Source organism: Rana temporaria, chromosome 3 (genome assembly GCF_905171775.1).
Source record: "Rana temporaria chromosome 3, aRanTem1.1, whole genome shotgun sequence".
NCBI classification, from domain to species: domain Eukaryota; kingdom Metazoa; phylum Chordata; class Amphibia; order Anura; family Ranidae; genus Rana; species Rana temporaria.
The window spans coordinates 387,264,915-387,285,856 of record NC_053491.1 but is presented as its reverse complement, the minus strand read 5'-3'; the positions used below and the strand labels follow the sequence as shown (position 1 = coordinate 387,285,856).

Here is a 20,942-nt window from a genome sequence, read left to right as displayed (position 1 = left end):
ATGGCCCTGCGCCTTTTTTTAAATGCGGCTGGGGGAAACTGCACCTTGTTTTTCAGTGTGTCGGGTGCCATTAAAGAGTTTTCTGGATCACGTTTTGTGTGTGGCTGCTTGCGAGTTGCGACTGTGTGCGATTTACACACACTCCTGCACCCGCATATATGTGAAAGGATGTTGAGGCTTGTCTGTTGTTTCTCTACCTCTAGTTTCAGTCATGTTGGCTGCAGATTTTGGGGTTGGCTGAGACAAATACCCTGTTGTTACTGTATGCCTTGCAGGGCAAACGTGCCCCTGGGATGCCAATAATTGGCAGAGAACTGACCCCACAGTGAGGATACAGCGTTGGGCCCCTCTACATGGATGATTGCAGCAAGATACACTAACTGGAAGTGAAGGAATAACAATGCCAAGACTTCAACCAGCTATTCTATTCCGAGAAGAGCAAACTGTTATGTCTGTATACAAAACATTTAATAGATCAAGGGGAAGCATGGTTTTCATATATACAGTATCTCACAAAAGTGAGTACACCCCTCACATTTTTGTAAATATTGTATTATATCTTTTCATGTGACAACACTGAAGAAATTACACTTTGCTACAATGTGAAGTAGTGAGTGTACAGCTTGTATAACCGTGTAAATTTGCTGTCCCCTCAAAATATCTCAACACACAGCTATAAATGTCTAAACTGCTGGCAACAAAAGTGAGTACACCCCTAAGTGAAAATGTCGAAATTAGGCCCAATTAGCCATTTTCCCTCCCCGGTGTCATATGACTCGTTAGTATTACAAGGTCTCAGGTGTGAATAGGGAGCAGGTGTGTTACATTTGGTGTTATTATCGCTCTCACGCTCTCATACTGGTCACTGGAAGTTCAACATGACACCCCATGGCAAAGAACTCTCTGAGGATTTGAAAAAAAAAAAAGAATTGTTGCTCTACATAAAGATGGCATAGGCTATAAGAAAATTGCCAAGACCCTGAAACTGAGCCGCAGCAAGGTGGCCAAGACCATACAGCGGTTTAACAGGACAGGTTCCATTCAGAACAGGCCTCGCCAAAGAAGTTGTGTGCACATGCTTAGCGTCATATCCAGAGGTTGTCTTTGGTAAATAGACGTATGAGTGCTGCCAGCATTGCTGCAGAGGTTGAAGGGGTGAGGGGTCAGCCTGCCAGTGCTCAGACCATACACTGCACACTGCATCAAATTCAGGATGAAACCAAAACCAAAAATGACAGTTTAAGAAAAATATATATTTATATGTAATTGTATTATATGCCAAGAATATGACAGCAAACCCAGGTGGTTTTACACACAGCTGTCATGTTTTGAGAGGAAGTGAGACGAAATCTCCCTAATTAGGAACACAGACATCGATAAAAAAACGAACAGAGGTCCTAACCCCACACTACTCTATCCCCCCAAAAAAGGTTTTTTTTTAGTGAGTTGGAAACAGGCATCAATAAAAACATAAGAACCTGTGGCTAGACTATGGACATTGAATTGTGTGCACATTCATAAACATGCAGTAATCCAGCTTTATGCCCTGGTTCATACTGGTGCGATTTGACATGTCAAATCGCATGTCAAATTGACGGCATTTGCTGGCAATTGCACCGTCATAATCAGTGCAACAGAAACTGCACAGATATCTCTGTAATCGTGGCCGAAATCGGGACTGACAAGCGGTAGTGAAATTGTGCGAGTTCAGCTGAACTAACCATTGTAGCTTCAGGCACTGTGCAGAAATTCATTCACAAATTCACAGCAGATGCTTCTCTCAACAGCTCGGCTCCCAGCAGTGACTCAGCAGCTCACCTCACTCTGCTCCCTTCACAGTGGTTTAGCATCTGAGCTCACCCTGCTCTCCCCTCTCACAAGTTTATCTTCCCGTTTCGCCTCCCAGCAGTGATTCACCATCTCAGTTCACCATCCTCCTGCCCCTCAGCAGTGACTCCACAGTAAGGATGAGCTCCAGCGTGTTCGCATAGAACACGTGCAGAGCCTGCCAGGAAGTCTGCACGGCGCTGTGCTAATCACAGCCAGGGAGACATTTCCAGATGCTCGGCTGCAGAGATCAGGAAATGTCTCCCTGGCTGTGATTAGCACAACGCGGTGCAGACTTCCTGGCGGGCTCTGCACGTGTACTATGCGAACACACTGGAGCTCATCCTTACTCCACAGCTCATCGACCTGCTGCCTTCTCAGCAGTGATTTAGCAGCTCAGCTCACCCTGCTCTCTCCACTTAGAAATAACTCAGCAACTATGCTATACCATCTGCCCCCTTTTCCAGCAGTGACTCAGCAGCTCAGCTCCCCCTTCCAGCAGTGACTCAGCACCTCAGGTACTCCTTTCAGCAGTGACTCATCAGCGCATCACTATAGTGAAAAATCACTAGTAAAAGCACCGTGTCTGGTGACAACTCGCCAGCTATAAGATCACTAACTAGCGCAGGGAAAATACCTGTTTCTGCATGTGATTTCCTGACTGATAGAATCACTGCAGAATATCACTTGCCTGCAACAGAGCATCATCTCACTTATCTAACCAGCAAAGCAGCAATGTGTGAAAACGGAGGAGTATTTCTCTGCCCTCAGTGCCCTGTATAGTGATTTAATTGGGATGGCACCCTAGTATGCTCTTGGTGATTGCAAGTGATTTTTCTACTGAAAATCACCCCTGTAGCTCCACCCTTAGGCTCCATTCACACCTAGGCATTTTGTCGCCTGTAGCGCGACGCTATTGCAGCCTGAAATACGCTGGAGGGGTGATTTAACATTGTCGGCTATGGAGATAGTTCACATCTCCATGCCGAACGCCGTACGCCTGATGCTCAAAACAAGTCCCGGACCCCTCTTTTCAGGTGGCGTTCGGCATAGCCGACAATGTTAATCACCGCTTAAAAAACGCCACGTTTTGTCGCGGCAAATCACGGGACAAAACGCAGCAATTTGTCGCTGCAAATCGCGGTAACATACGCCGTGTTCAGGTGTGAATGCAGCCTAAAAACTAAGCAAGCTGCATTTCATGATTCATTGAATAAAATGTGGAACCTGATTGAATGTTCCTGGCTCCAGTTTTCATAAATCATCTGAACTTTTGATTGAGTTCTGCAGCTCTTGTGTACTTTAGACATAAAACAGCATGCAGCTGCAGAGTTTTTGCTGATGCTCTGCAGGGCATATTTGGGTACCCCCCATGTCCCCCCAGATGTGAAGTGCTTTCATACAGCGGTGACACACAGGCCCCTGGACCTCCCACAGCAAAGGGGCTGTGATCAGGAGCTGAAGAGAGAGACAGCCTTGTTCCTGACCATTCCACAATCTCTCCGAATTTTCCATCTGTAAGGAGTGAGGAATTGCAGGCTGCAGCTATACAGACATGGGGGCTTCCCAGGATATGTCAGGAGATTCTGGGAAAGTCTACCTGAGGAAGAAGATAACTCTGACCCGAGCCATCGCCTTAACAATCGGTACCATCATTGGTAGTGGTATCTTTATATCTCCTAAAGGGGTCCTGAAAAACTCTGGCAATGTGGGGCTGTCACTGATCATCTGGTTGGCTTGTGGGATCCTCTCCATGTGCGGTGAGTACTGTGCTTCGAATTGTTGCTTCATCCTAAATGGCTCACGTGGACTTTCTTGGGTGAGTTCTATGTACCTGAGATCTCAGCTCCACCCACTTGCTGCCACTATTTCAAAGTGGTCTGGCTACATTGGTTTATTGAAGTTCCTTCATATATTGGTGGTCTGGGTGAAGTGCCCACATACATTGGTACTCAAGGTGAAGTGCTCCTGTACATTGATGGTCTGTGATTAGGTTCCCACTTACAATCATGGTCAGTAGAGATGTGTCCTCTTATATTGGTGGCCAGTGGTGTGGTTACCCCATATATTGGTGGTCAGTGGTGAAGTTCCCCCTTACATTGGTGATTAGGGTGAAGTGCCCTAATAAATCTGTGGTCATATTGATGTGTCCCCTTACATTGGTGGCCAGGGAGGCGTGCCCCCATACACTGGAGACCAGGGTGTAGTGCTTCCGAGCAGTGGTGGTCAGATTGATGTGTCCCCTTACATTGGTGACCAGGGAAACGTGCCCCCATACACTGGAGACCAGGGTGAAGTGCTTCCGAGCAGTGGTGGTCAGATTGATGTGTCCCCTTACATTGGTGACCAGGGAGGCGTGCCCCCATACACTGGAGACCAGGGTGAAGTGCTTCCGAGCAGTGGTGGTCAGATTGATGTGTCCCCTTACATTGGTGGCCAGGGAGACGTACCCCCATACACTGGAGACCAGGGTGAAGTGCTTCTGAGCAGTGGTGGTCAGATTGATGTGTCCCCTTACATTGTTGGCCAGGGAGACATGCCCCCATACACTGGAGACCAGGGTGAAGTGCCCCCTTACTTAGGTGGTCAGTATGAAGTGTTTTATAGAATTGTGATTAGTGGTGAAGTGCCATCTTACATTGGTGGTCAATGTGAAGTGTCCCCATACAATTGTGTTAAGAAGTGAAGTGCCCTCTTACATTGGTGGCCAGTGTGAAGTTACCCCATGTAATGGTGATTACTGGATAAGTGAACCCTTTACATTGGTGGTCAGTGTGAAGTGTTTCCCAATACAATGGTGATCAGTGTGAAGTGCCCCTTACAATGATGGTCAGTGTGAAGTGTCCCTATACAATGGTGATAAGTGGTGAAGTGCCTCCTTACGTTGGTGGTTAGTATTAATGTGCAACTTATATTGGTCAGTGGTGTAGTGCCCAAATTTATTTGTTGTTAGGGTGAGGTGCCCCCATACACAGGTGGCCAGGGCGAAGTGCTTTTAAACATTAATGGTTAGGTAGAGAGTGGCCCCTAGATTGGTTGTCAGGGGTGAAGTGCCCCCTAACAATGATGCGTACAGACGGCGTTTTTTGTGATAGAAAAAAACGACGTTTTATGTGATGAAAAAAAACTACGTTTTTGAAACTTCATTTTTAAAAACGACGGAGCATACACACCATCGTTTTTTCAAAATGCTCTAGCAAAGCGCGGTTACGTTCAGCACGTACGATGGCACTCGTTGAATTCAAGCTCGCTTCATAACTTGCTTCTGAGCATGCGCGGGTTTAAAAACGTTGTTTTGCCCACACACGATCATTTTAAATGACACAAAAAATGACGTTTTGAAAAACGACACAAAAAATTCAAGCACGTTCGAATTTTTTTTTTGTCGTTTTTCAGAAGACATAAAACGACGTTTTCCCCACACACGGTCATTTTAAATGACGTTTTTAAAAACAACGGTTTTTTTTAATAACAAAAAACGACCGTCTGTACGTGGCATGATAGTCAGCAATGATGTGCCATCTTACATTGGTGGTCAGTGGGGTTCTGTCTCCTTACATATATTGGTAAACTTTCTCCCGTAAATTGGTGGCCAGGATGATGCCCCCATTACATTAGTGGTCAGTGGTATAGTGCCCCCTTACATTGGTGGTCAGTGATTAAGTGCTCCTTACATTGGCAGTCAGTGAAAAATGCCCCTGTACATTGGTGGTCAGAGGTGAAGTGCCCCTTACATTGGTGGTCAGAGGTGAAGTGCCCCCTTACATTGGTGGTCAGAGGTGAAGTGCCCCCTTACATTGGTGGTCAGAGGTGAAGTGCCCCCTTACATTGGTGGTCAGAGGTGAAGTGCCCCTTACATTGGTGGTCAGTGGCGATGTACACCCTTACAAAGATGATTAGTGGTGAAGTGTCTCTGTATATTGGTGGTTAGGTTGAAGTGTCCCTTACATTGGTGGTCAGTGGTGATGTGCCCCCATACATTGGTGGTTGGAGTCAAGTTCCCCTTAGGTTATTGGTCAGTGGAGATAAATAAATAATCAGATCATTGGTGTTAGTAGTTACCTACCTGAGAGGGCACCTCAGACGATGGGTCTTACAAATAAGCAGCTGCCTTAAGTCCAGTAGCTCCAACCACAAACCACTTCCACTCCATCTGAACAGATACTATATGCAGTGCCAGGACAAGGTAATCTAGAGCCAAAATTACACCCCCCCCCCCCAAGATGTATTTGCATATTGGGGGGGTGTATGTGTCAGCAAACACCCCCCCCCCAAAAAAAATGAGCGCTAACCTTCTGCATGTTAAGTTCAAATCCTCTCATTGAACATATGCTCCCATCACAATCCAACCCCCCTCAAAAAAAAGAATCCCCTTACTAGCACAAATGCACTACCCCCCAAATTACCCCTCCGAGGAAAAATTACCCTCCCACAATCCCCATCCTAACACAAATCCCCCCTCTTAGCACAAATGCCCCACTATCATCCCTACTAGCACAAAACCCCCTTCAAAATGTTTTTTTCTCCCAGCACAAATCCCCTCCCCTTCCCACCATATTATCTTTTCTAGCACAAATCCCCCATCCTAGCACAAATCCCCCCTCCCCAAATCACCACTCCTAGCGCACACCTCCCCAAATTTTCTCTTCTAGAACAATTCTTACCTCCTGTTACCCCCCCAAATCCCCCCCCCCCCCTCAACACAAATCCCCTTCCCCAATCTCCTTGGGGTGCCCACGGTCCTCACATGATACCCAGAGCAGCCGTCCCTCCTTTCCACCCCTTGTCCCTGCCCTGACTATATGTGTGTACATCTGTATACTGTTTATTTTATTTTTTTGAGAGGAGAACAGTTTGTACACATTCATAAGAGTCACCACATTAAGTAGAGTTTGTAAAGATAACCAAGCTGCAGAAAACCTGGATGAATTGGGAGACTTCTTAGTAACCCCTCTCAGGAATTCTTGTTTTTCTCCTACAGGTCAGACATTTGCTTCCAAGACCTTTTTCTGCAGCCAAAACCTTTCCCTTAGACTTGGAAGCTGCACATAATAGCAGCAGCTGTTTGGCTTATTTATTAGTATACAGTATGTAAAATGTCACACGATTCTGAAGTAAAACTATTAATACATTTCATGACAGAGTTGTATGAATAGGAAAGAAAGGTACAAAAACAGACACATGTAAGCGGGTCCCAGAACATGACTGAATTACCCACGTGTACTTCTCCAGTCCAGGGACCGCCTGTATCAGGGCTCATATAGGCCACACACTGGATATACTCAGTCCACAGCTCTCAAAGCATTCTTCTCCACCTTCACACCTGTACGTACGTGTGCCTAAACCAGGTGCGCCATGCTGGATGAGGCATCACTGGAGGCACGACTGACACTGAGACCAAGTAAGTGCCAGTGCCACTGATCCCGTCCCCACCACCGCTGCCTCTGTCTGAACCCCCTCACCACCGCTGCCTCTGTCTAAGCCCCCCCCCCACCATCGATGCCTCTGTCTGAACCCCACCACCGATGCCTCTGTCTGAACCCCACCACCACCACCGATGCCTCTGTCTGAACCCCACCACCACCACCGATGCCTCTGTCTGAACCACACCACCGCTGCCTCTGTCTGAACCCCACCACCACCACTGCTGCTTCTGTCTGAACCCCACCACCGCTGCCTCGGTCTGAACCCCACCACCGCTGCCTCTGTCTGAACCCCACCACCACCACCACTGCTGCCTCTGTCTGAACCCCACCACCGCTGCCTCTGTCTGAACCCCACCACCACCACCGCTGCCTCTATCTGAACCCCACCACCACCACCGATGCCTCTGTCTGAACCCCACCACCACCACCGCTGCCTCTGTCTGAACCCCACCACCACCACCGATGCCTCTGTCTGAACCCCACCACCACCACCGATGCCTCTGTCTGAACCCCACCACCACCACCGATGCCTCTGTCTGAACCACACCACCGCTGCCTCTGTCTGAACCCCACCACCACCACTGCTGCTTCTGTCTGAACCCCACCACCGCTGCCTCGGTCTGAACCCCACCACCGCTGCCTCTGTCTGAACCCCACCACCACCACCACTGCTGCCTCTGTCTGAACCCCACCACCGCTGCCTCTGTCTGAACCCCACCACCACCACCACTGCTGCCTCTGTCTGAACCCCACCACCGCTGCCTCTGTCTGAACCCCACCACCACCACCGCTGCCTCTATCTGAACCCCACCACCACCACCGATGCCTCTGTCTGAACCCCACCACCACCACCGCTGCCTCTGTCTGAACCCCACCACCGCTGCCTCTGTCTGAACACCACTGCCTCTGTCTGAACACCACCACCGCTGCCTCTGTCTGAACCCCACCACCACTGCCTCTGTCTGAACCCCACCACCACTGCCTCTGTCTGAACCCCACCACCGCTGTCTTTGTCTGAACCCAACCACCACCACTGCTGCCTCTGTCTGAACCCCACACCACCACTGCCTCTGTCTAAGCCCCCCCACCACCACCACCATCACCACCACCACAATTGCCTCGGACTGAATCCCCACCACCAACTCTGTTGCATGTAAATCTGACTTGCTGGTAAATGTAAATGTAGTTTCAATTATTATGCTAAAAAAAAAAAAAAATTCTTCCAAGTTCTTTATAGAGTGGTAGTGTACCTTTGCCTGATAGCAGGGGAAGAATAATGATGCTGTTTTCTAAAGCCGGGTATACACAGGCTGAATATTGGGCGACAATGCCAGAGCTCATCCTTAGTCGGCATTCGGCCCGTATGCCGGTGTGGAAAACCAGCATTTGACTAACTCCCGATCAGCGCTCTCAGCCAATGTCAGAACACAACAGCTCAGCGGGGGAGATCGATGAACTAACCTTGCATAGTTAGTATAGCGGCTCCGACCATAACTAGTTTTTTTTTCCGTTCAACCCCACGGGTGTGTACCAGGCTCCTAGAGTCAAAATTAACCCCCCCCCCCCAAGATGTATGAGCATATTGGGGGGGGGGTGTATGTGTCAGAAACCTTTACAACCCCTTTAAGTCATCATCCGTCTCCTATCTTCCCATCAGCCAGCCAAAGACACTACTCCCTCTGCTAAACTTCAACCCAGATATTGATATGATCCTGCCAGGAGGAAATTAACTACATTCTCTTTCCTGGATATAGTTTAATGTTAAATAGCATTTGTAGTCAGAGTCTTCGAGTATGAACTGTGATAACCCTAACAACCAAGGCCTGAGGTGTACCTTGGCCTAGCTGGTCGGTATGCCTGAGAAGAGGGCATACCCTAAATGTAAGAATAAGAAAAAGAAAAAGTACCAAGAGAAATAGTGTGTGAAAGCTGGGGGAAACGTGTGGGTGGGAAACCTAAAAAGGCGCCAACACAAGACCCGATGTGGGAGGAAGCTTAAGTACTCAGCAGACTCCTCCCACAAACCCAGGCTAGCCTTGGCCAGCCTTTACACTTGTGCATTTCTCTATTGAACATAGAGTTAGGCCTTGTACACACCAGTCGTGTGTACACTTTTCAACGAGGAAACCGCCGAGGATCTCGTCGGGCCAAAAAGAAAGCATGTCTTCTTTTTGCTCGACGGCAATGGGAAAATTTGGCTCGCCGAGATCCTCGGCGGCTTCACAAGGAACTCGCCGAGCAAAACGATGTGTTTTGCCCGTCGAGTTTCTCGGCCGTGTGTACGAGGCCTCAGGCCGCGTACACACGACTGGTTTTCTCGGCAGAATCCAGCAAGAAACTCGATGGGAGACGTATTCTGCCGAGAAAACCGGTCATGTGTACACTTTTCGCCGAGAAACCCGTCGGGAAACTTGTCGAGCCAAAAAGAGAGCATGTTCTCTATTTCCTCGACGGGCAATGGGAAAATTTGGCTCGACGAGTTTTTTGACAGCCGAACAAAGAACTCGACGGGGAAAATGATGTGTTTCGCTCCCGTCAAGTTTCTCGGTCGCGTGTACGCGGCCTCAGACTATTCCACAGTCAGTGTGGACACAAGTCCCCCAGCGTAGGTGATTCAGCTGTATGTATAGTGAAGTATTTTGAGTAAGAGAACTTGCAGACTGCTAATGAGTCTTTGTAAATCTCCTCCAATGTATAACGGGAATGTCTGTCTCTCTTGTGTGATCCAGGCGCCCTGTCTTATGCTGACCTTGGCACATCTATAAAGAAATCCGGTGGGCACTACATCTACTTGCTGGAGACTCTGGGGCCCATCCCTGCCTTCTTGAGGCTGTGGGCTGAATTTGTTATGATACGGTAACCTGTCACTGTCACACCTCTAAATGTGAAAATGATGGATGCCTGACTGTTATGCCAATCCTCATCCTTGATGAGTCCCTGACCTGAAACAAGTCTGCGGTTTATATATTCAGAGTAAAGTCAGTATGGCATTGGGATTGTTCAAGAATGAGGATCAACGTGACAACCAGGCAATTTGCATTTGTAAAGCAAGAATGTCTGTCTGTAAATAATTGGATAATTCTGTGCAAAAAAAGTGAGGGTAAATGAGGGTTATACCAGTTGTGACTAGAGCAAAAAGAGTGGTGCCCTGTCAGAAAGCTGCTACCCATCAGAACATGTAATGGAAGTGATGTTCCAGCACAGCCATCTTGGTACTCCCACACTCGTCCGCAGTAAGCCTACAGTCAGAAGGCGGCAAGCAGACATCTTTTTACACCCACCGGAGTCTTGCATTTCACACTGATTTTGATCAGTAAACTCAGCTGCTGCCGCATTTCACACTTATTTTTACCAGAAAACTGAGCTTATATAGTGAAATACAGTATTTGGAACTCAGACACTTTTTTGATGTTGAATTTTAAAAGCATCGGCAAGCCTGCAAATCTCACAGGTTTGCTAATCTGACAGAACACCGCTGCTTTTAAAAATTAACATCAAAACAGTTTCATGGATTTCTAAATACTGCATTTCACTATATAAGTTTCCTAGTAAAAATAAGTGTGAAATGCAAGACTCCTGTGGGTGTAAAAAGATGTGCACTTGGGGACTTCAGACTGTAGGCTTACTGCGGACGAGTGCGGGTGTACCAAGATGGCCACGATGGAGCGTCACTAAGGTTGCATTTTCTGATAGAACACCGGCAAATGTCTCAAAGGGGAAGTTTCTGAGGTGGAATTTTTCTATGCTGTGTGGAGCTTTCCTCTCCCTTCATGTCATGTCTCCAGGGCAGGCTGAATCTCCCCAGCAGGGAAACCAATAGCGAAAACCTGACAGAGGTTGTAAACCGTATTCATGTGCTGTCACTGGCTCCAGCACATGCCGATCAGCAGTTCCTGGCCAATGATTTATGGCCAGGACCCTCCGATTGCCGGAGCAAGTAATTGGAGAGACCTTTATGTATGTAAACACAAAGCTCTCTTCTGACAGCAGTGATGTGCTGGTTTTTGTTTCCCTGCAAAGCAGGGAATAAAAACTGGCACATTGCTTAGTAATATCAGCACACATTACACATAATAAACATTGCTAGACACACATTTTAAGCCCTTGATTGCCCCAGATGTTAACCCCTTCCCAGCCAGTATTATTAGTGCAGTGAGAGTGTATAGTATTAGCACTGATCACTGTATTAGTGTCACCGGAGATGTCAGTGGCAGTTAGCCAGTTCCCACAAAGTGCCAGTTAGTGTCAGATTTCCCGCTGTCCTGCTATAAGTGCTGAATAGAAAAACATGCCCTGGTCATGAAGGGGGTAACATTTTCTAGAGTTGAACTTTGTTTTGGACTGGAGCTTCAATTACATATTTTCATACAGTAATGCCACGTACACACGACCGTTATTCATGTCATGGAAAAAAACAAAATTTTTCTCGACGCGATTCCTCTCGCTTGTGCAAAGCGCGGTGACGTACAACACTTACAATTGCACTATAAAGGGGAAGTTCCATTCGAATGGCGCCACCCTTTGGGCTGTTTTTGCTGATTTTGCTGATTTCGTGTTACTGCGTGTTAGTAAAAGTTTGGTGAGAGACGATTCGCGCTTTTCAGTCTTCGTGCTTTTCAGTCTGTTACAGCGTGACGAATGTACTATCTTCATTACGAACGCTAGTTTTACCAGAACGAGCGCTCCCGTCTCATAACTTGCTTCTGAGCATGCGCCTTTTTCCCCCCTTCGTTAAAGCATACACACAACCGTTTTTCACGACGTCAAAAAGGACGACGCGAAAAACGACGAGAAAATATAGAGCAGGTTCTACATTTTTAACGCCCTTTTTTCTCGTCGAGAAAAATGCTCTGGAGCATACACGCGACCGTTTTTCACGACCAATTAAAAAAAATTGCATTTTTCTCGTCATGAAAAACGGTAGTGTGTACGCGACATAAGTGTTTGTGGTATATGCAGTCTGTATTTTCTGTTTTTGTGGTTCAACGCAGTGGACGCTTGTCCTAACCCACCACAATTTTGGGTCTTTTAAAACCCCTAGAGATGTGTTGAAATCAATGCACTGTCTAAGGGGCCTATCCTGCAATTAGTTTTATTTCAGTAGCTGTTTAACAAGGATGCTCACTGAGTTATCTGACTAAGCCCAGGTTTACACTGAGCTGCGGGAATGAAGCTGTGCAAGTTCAGCTGAACTTGCACGATTTCACTCCCGCATGTCAGTCCCGATTTCGGCCGCGATTTCAGAGACATCTGCACAATGCAGCATCACACCGATTAGGACAGTGCCATTGACGGCAATTGACGCCGATTTGACATGTCAAATGCTCCAGTGTGAACCAGAACTTACACATATAAAAAAAATAAAAATCATCATAAATCATCCTTGTTGGATCCCATAGTAAAGTGGTATCAAATATAAAACCAAGCATGTAATATATTGCAGTTTACGAATTCTTAGATGTGGTGACTGCATTCGTATTCTTTTTTAGGCTTTTCTCCCCTATTTGCACCTTGTGATCTGGCCAATAGCACACCTCCTGTATTAGAGTGATGAAGGAGCACAGGAGATACCTTTGGACAGCAGCAATGTCAGTCTGGAGGGGGGCACTGTTCTAGCAGATTTAGATACACTAACAATTTGAAGTCACACTCCAGTTCACACTTTTTAAGTACCCTGTCAGTGGTAAGTGGTTTGTCTCAACCAGTGGTGGGACAAGGTATTTCAGTGCCCAGGGCGGGGATGCCAAAATGCGCCCCCCCCCCCCCGAAGAGCAGGGGGTGGAGCTAGAAGCAGCATAAAAAAACATATGTAATGGTTGCGGAGTGCACCATTATTTCTATTTAAATTTGTGATTGGTCATCACAATGATCACAAAGTACACCGCTTTGCTTTGATGGGGTTCGCAGCCAATAATGAGTAACTTGGCTGCCCGAGGGTGATTTCTGAAGATTATAAATGATGCGCTAGAACGAACTAAACCTGATCTTGGTCTTGCTCAAAAACCTCTTTCGATGTATGGGCAGCTCTGATCATTGTATTCTGACAGTGGAGGAGTCCTGCTGTCAGAGTACTAAAGAAAAGAAGGGGGATTCCTCCATCCATCTTGTTTGAGTGAAGGCAGGAATCTGTTCAGCCTGCTGGAAAAAAATAGCGTGTACTAGGGTTGTACTGATACCGCTATCGCTGCTGACACTAAACATTTGCACAAGTACTTGTACTCATGTAAATGCTTCGATACCTAAAAACAATATTTTGCAGTGTGATTTGAGCTCATACATAATGAATGGGCTCATATTCCACTGCAAAGAATTGCATGTGATATGAACAGGAATACGGTGCGATTCCTGTCCGAATCCCATGCCTTGTCATAGTGACTTCAGCCTGGGTTCACACAGGAGTGGTGCAGGAAATCGCACTGCATTCCTGTTCAAATCACATGCGATTCTTTGCAGTATGATATGAACCCATTAATTTTGTATAGGCTCATATCTCGCCACAAAAGGTATCAGTTACTGGTATAAGTGAGTACTTGAGCAAGTATTGGTACTCCTAATTGCCAGTGCAAAACAGGTATTGGCGCAACCCCAGTGTGTACCCATCTTTAGACAATGTGTCCGGGTGTTTAATGGACTCAAAGACAAAGCTCCTAGGAAAACAAATCTGCAAAGATGAGAATAAAGATAACAGGGAAAACATGAAAACATTTGTCATTGTTATTACTCATGCACAAGAACACTATTCTGTAGGTGAGCATACACTATACAATCTGATTGTACAATCTCTACGCAATCTCTGTTAGATTTACCAAAATATTGTAATATATGGACAAACCTAAACAATTAATTTAACTAGTATCCAATCAGTCAGGCCTTTGTACTACATAGTTGGTGGTAGATCCAAAGGGTATTGTACAATCAGATTGTATAGTGTATTGTAAGCTGGAGGCTGCCCATAAATGAATCCGTATATATATATTTTTAATCGGCCTATGTCCAATCACAGAAAACTGAGCAGATCCCCCCCATCCACACAACTAAGGTGGTGCAGACATGTGTGTCCTGTGCAGAGCTCTCATTTATCAGCAAGGGGATGTACAGACATTGTGTGCATCCCTGTGCCAGCGTATCATTCACTTCTATTGGGACCTGCACCTGTATGTCATGTTAGGATACGGTGGCTGTGTCCATGCAGCCTCATGTCCCAGTAGATAAGAATGGGGTACTGGCATGGGGATACACACAACACCTATGCAGTTCGTTTTGCACAGAGTGACCCTGATCGCTGTCAACGCCGCTCGCGGCTCCTTCTCGCATCGGAAAATCCCCTAGGAGAAGCACTCTCCCTGGGGGTTTACCAAGCGTGCGCGCTCCTGAGTCCAGCATTTGCGTGCATAGACACAGAGAGCCAGACTCAGCCCCACCCCCGGCGTCCGCATCATTGGATTTGATTGACAGCAGCAGGAGCCAATGGCTGCGCTGCTATCAATCTATCTAATGAAGAGCCGAGACCCCCGGCTAGAGAGCGTTTGTGTGTCTCCGGCACGGGAACAAACGGGCTCAGGTCAGTAAAACACGTGGCTGGGGGCTGGTCATTGACAAAAGTTTTTTCACCTTAATGCATAGGATGCATTAAGGTGAAAAAAACATGAAGGTTTACAGCCCCTTTAACAGTGATATGAAGCATGAAAGTATGTTAGTTACCTGTTTGCTGAATAGTGAGTGGCAGCCCAGCAGCACAGAGACATCAGTCAGCTTGGCTGATCAGCTAGAGAGGAGGGGGTCCAAGGAAAAGGACACAGGAGGAGGGGGCACTACAAAGAGGAGGAATGGGCTCCAAGAGAGAGATAACATTTATGAGATTAGGGGGGCAGAGCTGGTGAGGTCCCTCGGACATCAGGACATTGTGAAAGTGAAAGTAGGAGTGATAGAGATGAGTGGAGAGGGGGGAGAGAAGACGCTGTTTAGGAGAGGGAAAGCACTGATAGCCGATGCTCCACTCTATCACTCACATGTACTGGTATAGTGCACAGTGCAGACAGGGGGCGGGCGCTACGATCGAGCTTACATGTAGGGACAAAGCCGCTCTCTGTCTGCTGTGTTACATTCTGCAACCTGTTCTGTGGTGGACATGATTGTACCAGGCAAACTGCGCCCTCCTCCTGCACTAAATCATTGCGCTCAGGGCAGCTGCCCGCCCCGCCCCTGCCTAGTACCGGCCCTGGTCTCAACCCTCTAACTCAGGGGTCTCCAAACATTATACACAAAGGGCCGGATTATTGTCCTTCAGACTCTTGGAGGGCCGGACTTTGGCAAGCGGGGGGTGGACATTTTCCTGGCATCAGTGGGACTTAACATATAGTATTAGGGGGAGAAATGGTGCCCCATCATTTGTATCATAGGGAGGAATAGTGCCCCATTAGTGGTGTCAGTGGGAGAAATGGTGCTCCACTGTCGGTGTCAGATGTCAGAATAGTGTCTCGTATTAGTGGGAGGGATACTGCCCCAAGGGCCGGATAAAGGCAAGCAAAGGGCCGCATCTGGCCCTCGGGCTGCAGTTTGGAGACCACTGCTCTAACTGCTACATCTGCAGGTCACAGACTTACCAGCTGGATCACCAGGTGAAAGAAAGCCTAAAAAAAGAAAACGAATGCAGCCATCACATCTAAGAAAAATGACACTTGGAAACTATACTATATTGACACACACAGCTCTTCTTTCAAATGCTTGGATAATTCCAGCCCATTAGATCCATGTCTTATGGTTCCATGTATGAATTATTCTAGTGTGTGTTTTCTAGGCCAGCAAATATCGCTGTGGTCTGTCTGGCGTTTGGACGGTACATAATAGAACCGCTGTTTGCACCATGTCATGCCCCAGCCATGGTTGTGAAAATCATCAGCGCCATTGGCATTGGTAAGCCGTGTGTTTTTTTATTGTTTTTTTTTAGCATATACATTTTTATCAATGTATTATACATTATTAATTATACAAAGCTTACAGCAGCTGTGCATACAACTTCAAAGCACAAATACACATAGTACAGATCTTGACAATCGTATTGCAACGCAATATGGAGATCTCAGAACCAACACGGCTAAATAACCTTTTTCACATTATTAACCCCTTCAATACAGGGCTTTCATACCCACCTCCATACCGGGCCTATTCTGGCACTTCTCTCCTACATGTCATGCTTTAAAATTGCGCTCACTCATGGAATGGCGCCAAACTTTGTTACTTAAAAATCATAGGCAACACTTTGAAAATGTTTACAGGTTACCAGTTTAGAGTTACAGAGGGGGTCTAGTGCTAGAATTGTTGCACACGCTCTAACGCACGCGGCGATACCTCACATATGTGGTTTGACCGACGTTTACATACGTGGGTGGGACTTATGTGTGCGTTCGCTTCTGAGCGTGAGCTACCAGGGACAGGGGCGTTTACATTTTTATGTTATTTTACTTATTTATTTATTTATTTTTTACACTTTTTTTACATTTTTTGATCACTTTTATTCCTATTACAAGGAATGTAAACATCCCTTGTAATAGGAATAGTGTGTGACAGGTCCTCTTTAATGAGAGATGCGGGGTCAATAAGACCCCACATCTCTCCCCCAGGCTGGAAAGCATGAGATCGGGAATTCACCGGGATCGGGAATTCACCGATCTCATGCTTACGGCCTCCGACGGTCATAGAGATGACTGGTGACCATCTGGTCACCAGTCATCTCTATGCTTCCTATCCGGCGCAAGGCGATCCTTTCTCCGGGCCCCCGATGGCACGGGAGAGCCCGGAGAAGAACCGGCGGAACCGCCGCTATGATCGTTCTTATGGTGCGCAGGCATCATTCAGATATCACCGTACAAAGTCCAGGACGTCATATGACGTCCACCCGGGATAGGAGATCCCCTTTGTGGACGTCATATGACTATGTGCGGTATTGAAGTGGTTAAACAAAAAAAACAAAGAAGCAAAGAAAACAAGATACAAAATACCAGCTGCAGTTCTACTGAGCCAAAATGAACACCAATGTTTTAAGATTATTCCTTAATTCCGCAAGTGGCAACAAGAAAATAAAAGACAGCCAAGGCGTTAGAATGCATCACAGAGCTCCTGGCCAAACCGATCCATGGCAAGAGATGGTTGGATCAACAGTCAGTAAATAATCATGTCAGCATCAATGGTAAACTGATGGAGGCTCCATTGTTTTACTGCTGATACTGGCACAATTGATTAACTATTACATTATTCTTTCTTGAGTAGGAATGATTAAGGGGGAATAGGGCCATCATGTATGATATAGATAGGTGGTCCATATAGCAGGGACGTGTGGTGAGGTCAGTGGCTGGTGAGGCACTGGCTAGTATCAGAACCAGACACACAGGTTACATACGCCACGATCGTTAGAGCGAGAGCAATAATTCTAGCACTAGACCTCCTCTGTAACTAAACATGTACAGTAATTTGTAAAAAATTATAAAGTGTCGCCTATGGAGATTTTTAAGTACTGAAGTTTGGCGCCATTCCACGAGTGTGCACAGTTTTAAAGCGTGACATGTTAGGTATTTATTTACTTGGCGTAACATCATTTTTCACATTATACAAAAAAATTGGTGTTTTTCTTTTTTTTTATATATTGTTTGAAAAATTGCTGCACAAATGCAGTGTAAAAAAAAAGTTGCAACAACCACCATTTTATTCCCTAGGGTGTCTGCTAAAACAATTTATATAATTATATAATGTTTGGGGGTTCTGAGTAAATGATGATTTTTACATGTACAAGAGAAGGGTCAGAATTGGCCTGGGTGGCAATGCGTTAATTACCATAATTAATATTCAAATAATATAAAAGTAAGTAATATACAAATAATTATTATATATTGTTTTTAAGGTAATTTACTATATTTTCTAAAACTGTACTCAAGCAGGGGGCTTAACCACTTAACCCCCGGACCATATTGCTGGTCAAAGACCAGAGCAATTTTTGCGATTCAGCACTGCGTTGCCTTAACTGACAATTGCGTGGCCGTGCGACTTGGCTCCCAAACAAAATTGGCGTCCTTTTTTTCTCACAAATAGAGCTTTCTTTTGGTGGTATTTGATCACCTCTGCGGTTTTTAGTTTTTGCGCTATAAACAAATTTTGAAAAAAATGAATATTTTACTTTTTGCTATAATAAATATCCCCCAAAAATAAATAAAAAAAGATTTTTTTCCTCAGTTTAGGCCAATACGTATTCTTCTACATATTTTTCGTAAAAAAATTGCAATAAACCTTTATTGATTGGTTTGCGCAAAAGTTATAGCGTTTACAAAATAGGGGGTAGTTTTATGGCATTTTTATTAATATTTTTTTTTTACTAGTAATGGCGGCGATCAGCGATTTTTTTTTCGGTGACATTATGGCGGACACTTTTGACACATTTTTGGGACCATTGGCATTTTTATAGCGATCAGTGCTATAAAAATGCATTGGATTACTATAAAAATGCCACTGGCAGGGAAGGGGTTAACACTAGGGGGCAGGGAAGGGGTTAAGTATGTTCCCTGGGTGTGTTCTAACTGTAGGGGGGGTGGCCTCACTAGGGGAAATGACTGATCGCTGTTCATACATTGTATGAACAGAGACGATCAGGCATTTCTCCCCTGACAGGACCGGGAGCTGTGTGTTTACACACACAGTTCCTGGTCCTTGCTCTGTAACGAGCAATCGCGGGTGCCCGGCGGCGATCGCGCCCGCCGGGCACACGCACGGGAGTCAGGGACGAGCGGGGGGGCACGCACGCGCCCCCTAGTGGCCGCTTAGAGAGCCGACGTTATACTACAGGCTCTCGCGCAGGGGAGCCGACCTTCCCGCCGTAGAACTGCGGAAGCTGGTCGGCAAGTAGTTAACAGACACATTACTGAAGTTTGAAGTTATAACTTCAAACCAGTCATTTCACAGTAAATAGATAAATAATAAATTATTATCTTATAAAATATAGCATATAAATATATTATTTAGCTTGATTATAAAAGTAACTTTTAACAGCAGAAGATCCTCATTCTCCCTCTTTTAACTGTGTGAGAAAAAACATGGGATTATGGGTAAATACTCATACCCTTGTATTTAAGAGGGCTGGGCTGGAAGGGAGCATTTGTCTTTTAGACACATGCCCCTTCTATGACACTGCAGTGAGAGGCGTGCCTCCACTGCAGAATTTTTATTGGACAGCTGGGGCTAATGGTACTTTTCTAATGGTACTTTACCATTGGTCCAAGACTCCAAGCTGTCCATTGAGCTCAGTGCATCTGACAGAAGTGAGAAGAGGCACTGTAAGCTCAACCTCTCAGTCCACTGCAAACAGAGTGTGCCAGCTTGTATTTAAACTGGCCGCTCTGTGTATGTAGCTTTTGAAAGGCTGTGCAAGGAGCCCCGTATCTCTCGAACCATAGGTCGTAGGAGCCCCACATTTTTACCAGAGGTGGGGTATGACTTAGGCTACATAACCCCAAATCTCTGTGATCTCATGTCGCTGAGCTATGACCCTCGATTTTTTTTAATTTATGTTCATGGCTCTGCCCCACCTGCCTCCCCTGACTGCACGTCCCTGCCATATAGTGAGCTTGGTACAGAGTTAGTCACTTGCAGCTCCTACCAGAGGACAAGGAGGCACACTTTGGGCCAGATTCTCAAAAGAGATACGACGGTGTATCTCCAGATACACCGTCGTATCTCTGTTTCTGAGCCCGGATATCTATGCTAGTGATTCTTAGAATCATTTACGCATAGATACGGCGTAGATCCGACTGGCGTAAGTCACTTACACCGTCCCAAACGTTTTTGCGCCGCTTTGCCATAGTTTACGTTGTTTCCGTAAGCGTAAGGTTACCCCTGCTATATGAGGGGTAACCTTACGTCGGTCCGCCGTATGCCATGTTAAGTATGGCCGTCGGGACAGCGTCGGGTTTTTCCATCGTTTACGTCGTTTACGTAACTCGTCGCGAATAGGGCTGTGCGTTAATTACGTTCACGCAACCAATGTATTTGCGGCGTACTACGAAGCATGCGCAGTGGCCTACGTTTAAGGCCGGCGCATGCGCAGTTCGTTCGGCACGGGGGCGCGCTTAATTTAAATACAAGCCGCCCCCTTTGATTTACGCGGGGATACGCCGGGCCATTTAGACTACGCCGCCGCAAATTACGGAGCAAGTGTTTGGAGAATACGGCACTTGCTCCAGTAAGTTGCAGCGGCGTAGTGTTAATGGCATACGCTACGCCCCTGCTCGTAGATACGCTGATCTACGAGAATCTGGCCCTTTACGTCTAGCTCAACAGTTTGTTTTAAAAAAGAGATAGATGCATTCCTAAAGGCACACAATATAACTGGATACTAAGATTTATAGGTAATAAAACCAGAGATTGTTGATCCAAGGAATATCCAATTGCCTTCAGGGGGATCAGGAAGGATTGGATCATGCTTTTTTTGTTTGTTTTTTGCCTTCCTCTGGATCAACTGTGCGTATAGGTTTTTGTATATGGAGGTTTTCTAGTTATTTTCTTTTTCTATTGGTTGAAATTAATGGACTTGTGTATTTAAATCAAACTGACTATGTAGCTTTGATATAAGAATAGTGAATAACAAAAATAATAATCACAACAGAATTCTTACAGAAATCAGTAAACACTATAGAATGACTATTTTAT

General features: G+C 46.0%; 1 protein-coding gene across 1 annotated transcript in view; it reads left to right on the top strand.

Moving 5' to 3' along the window:
• The first annotated feature begins 3,261 nt into the window (after positions 1-3,261).
• The window catches only part of LOC120932907 (cystine/glutamate transporter-like), a 54,486-nt gene continuing 36,805 nt past the window's right edge, over positions 3,262-20,942 (top strand). Inside the window, exons 1-3 of the mRNA XM_040345747.1 lie at positions 3,262-3,587; positions 9,983-10,109; positions 16,051-16,166. Of these exons, the coding sequence (XP_040201681.1) occupies positions 3,383-3,587; positions 9,983-10,109; positions 16,051-16,166 (448 nt within the window). The 5' untranslated portion in view covers positions 3,262-3,382. The remainder of the gene's footprint in view (positions 3,588-9,982; positions 10,110-16,050; positions 16,167-20,942) is intronic.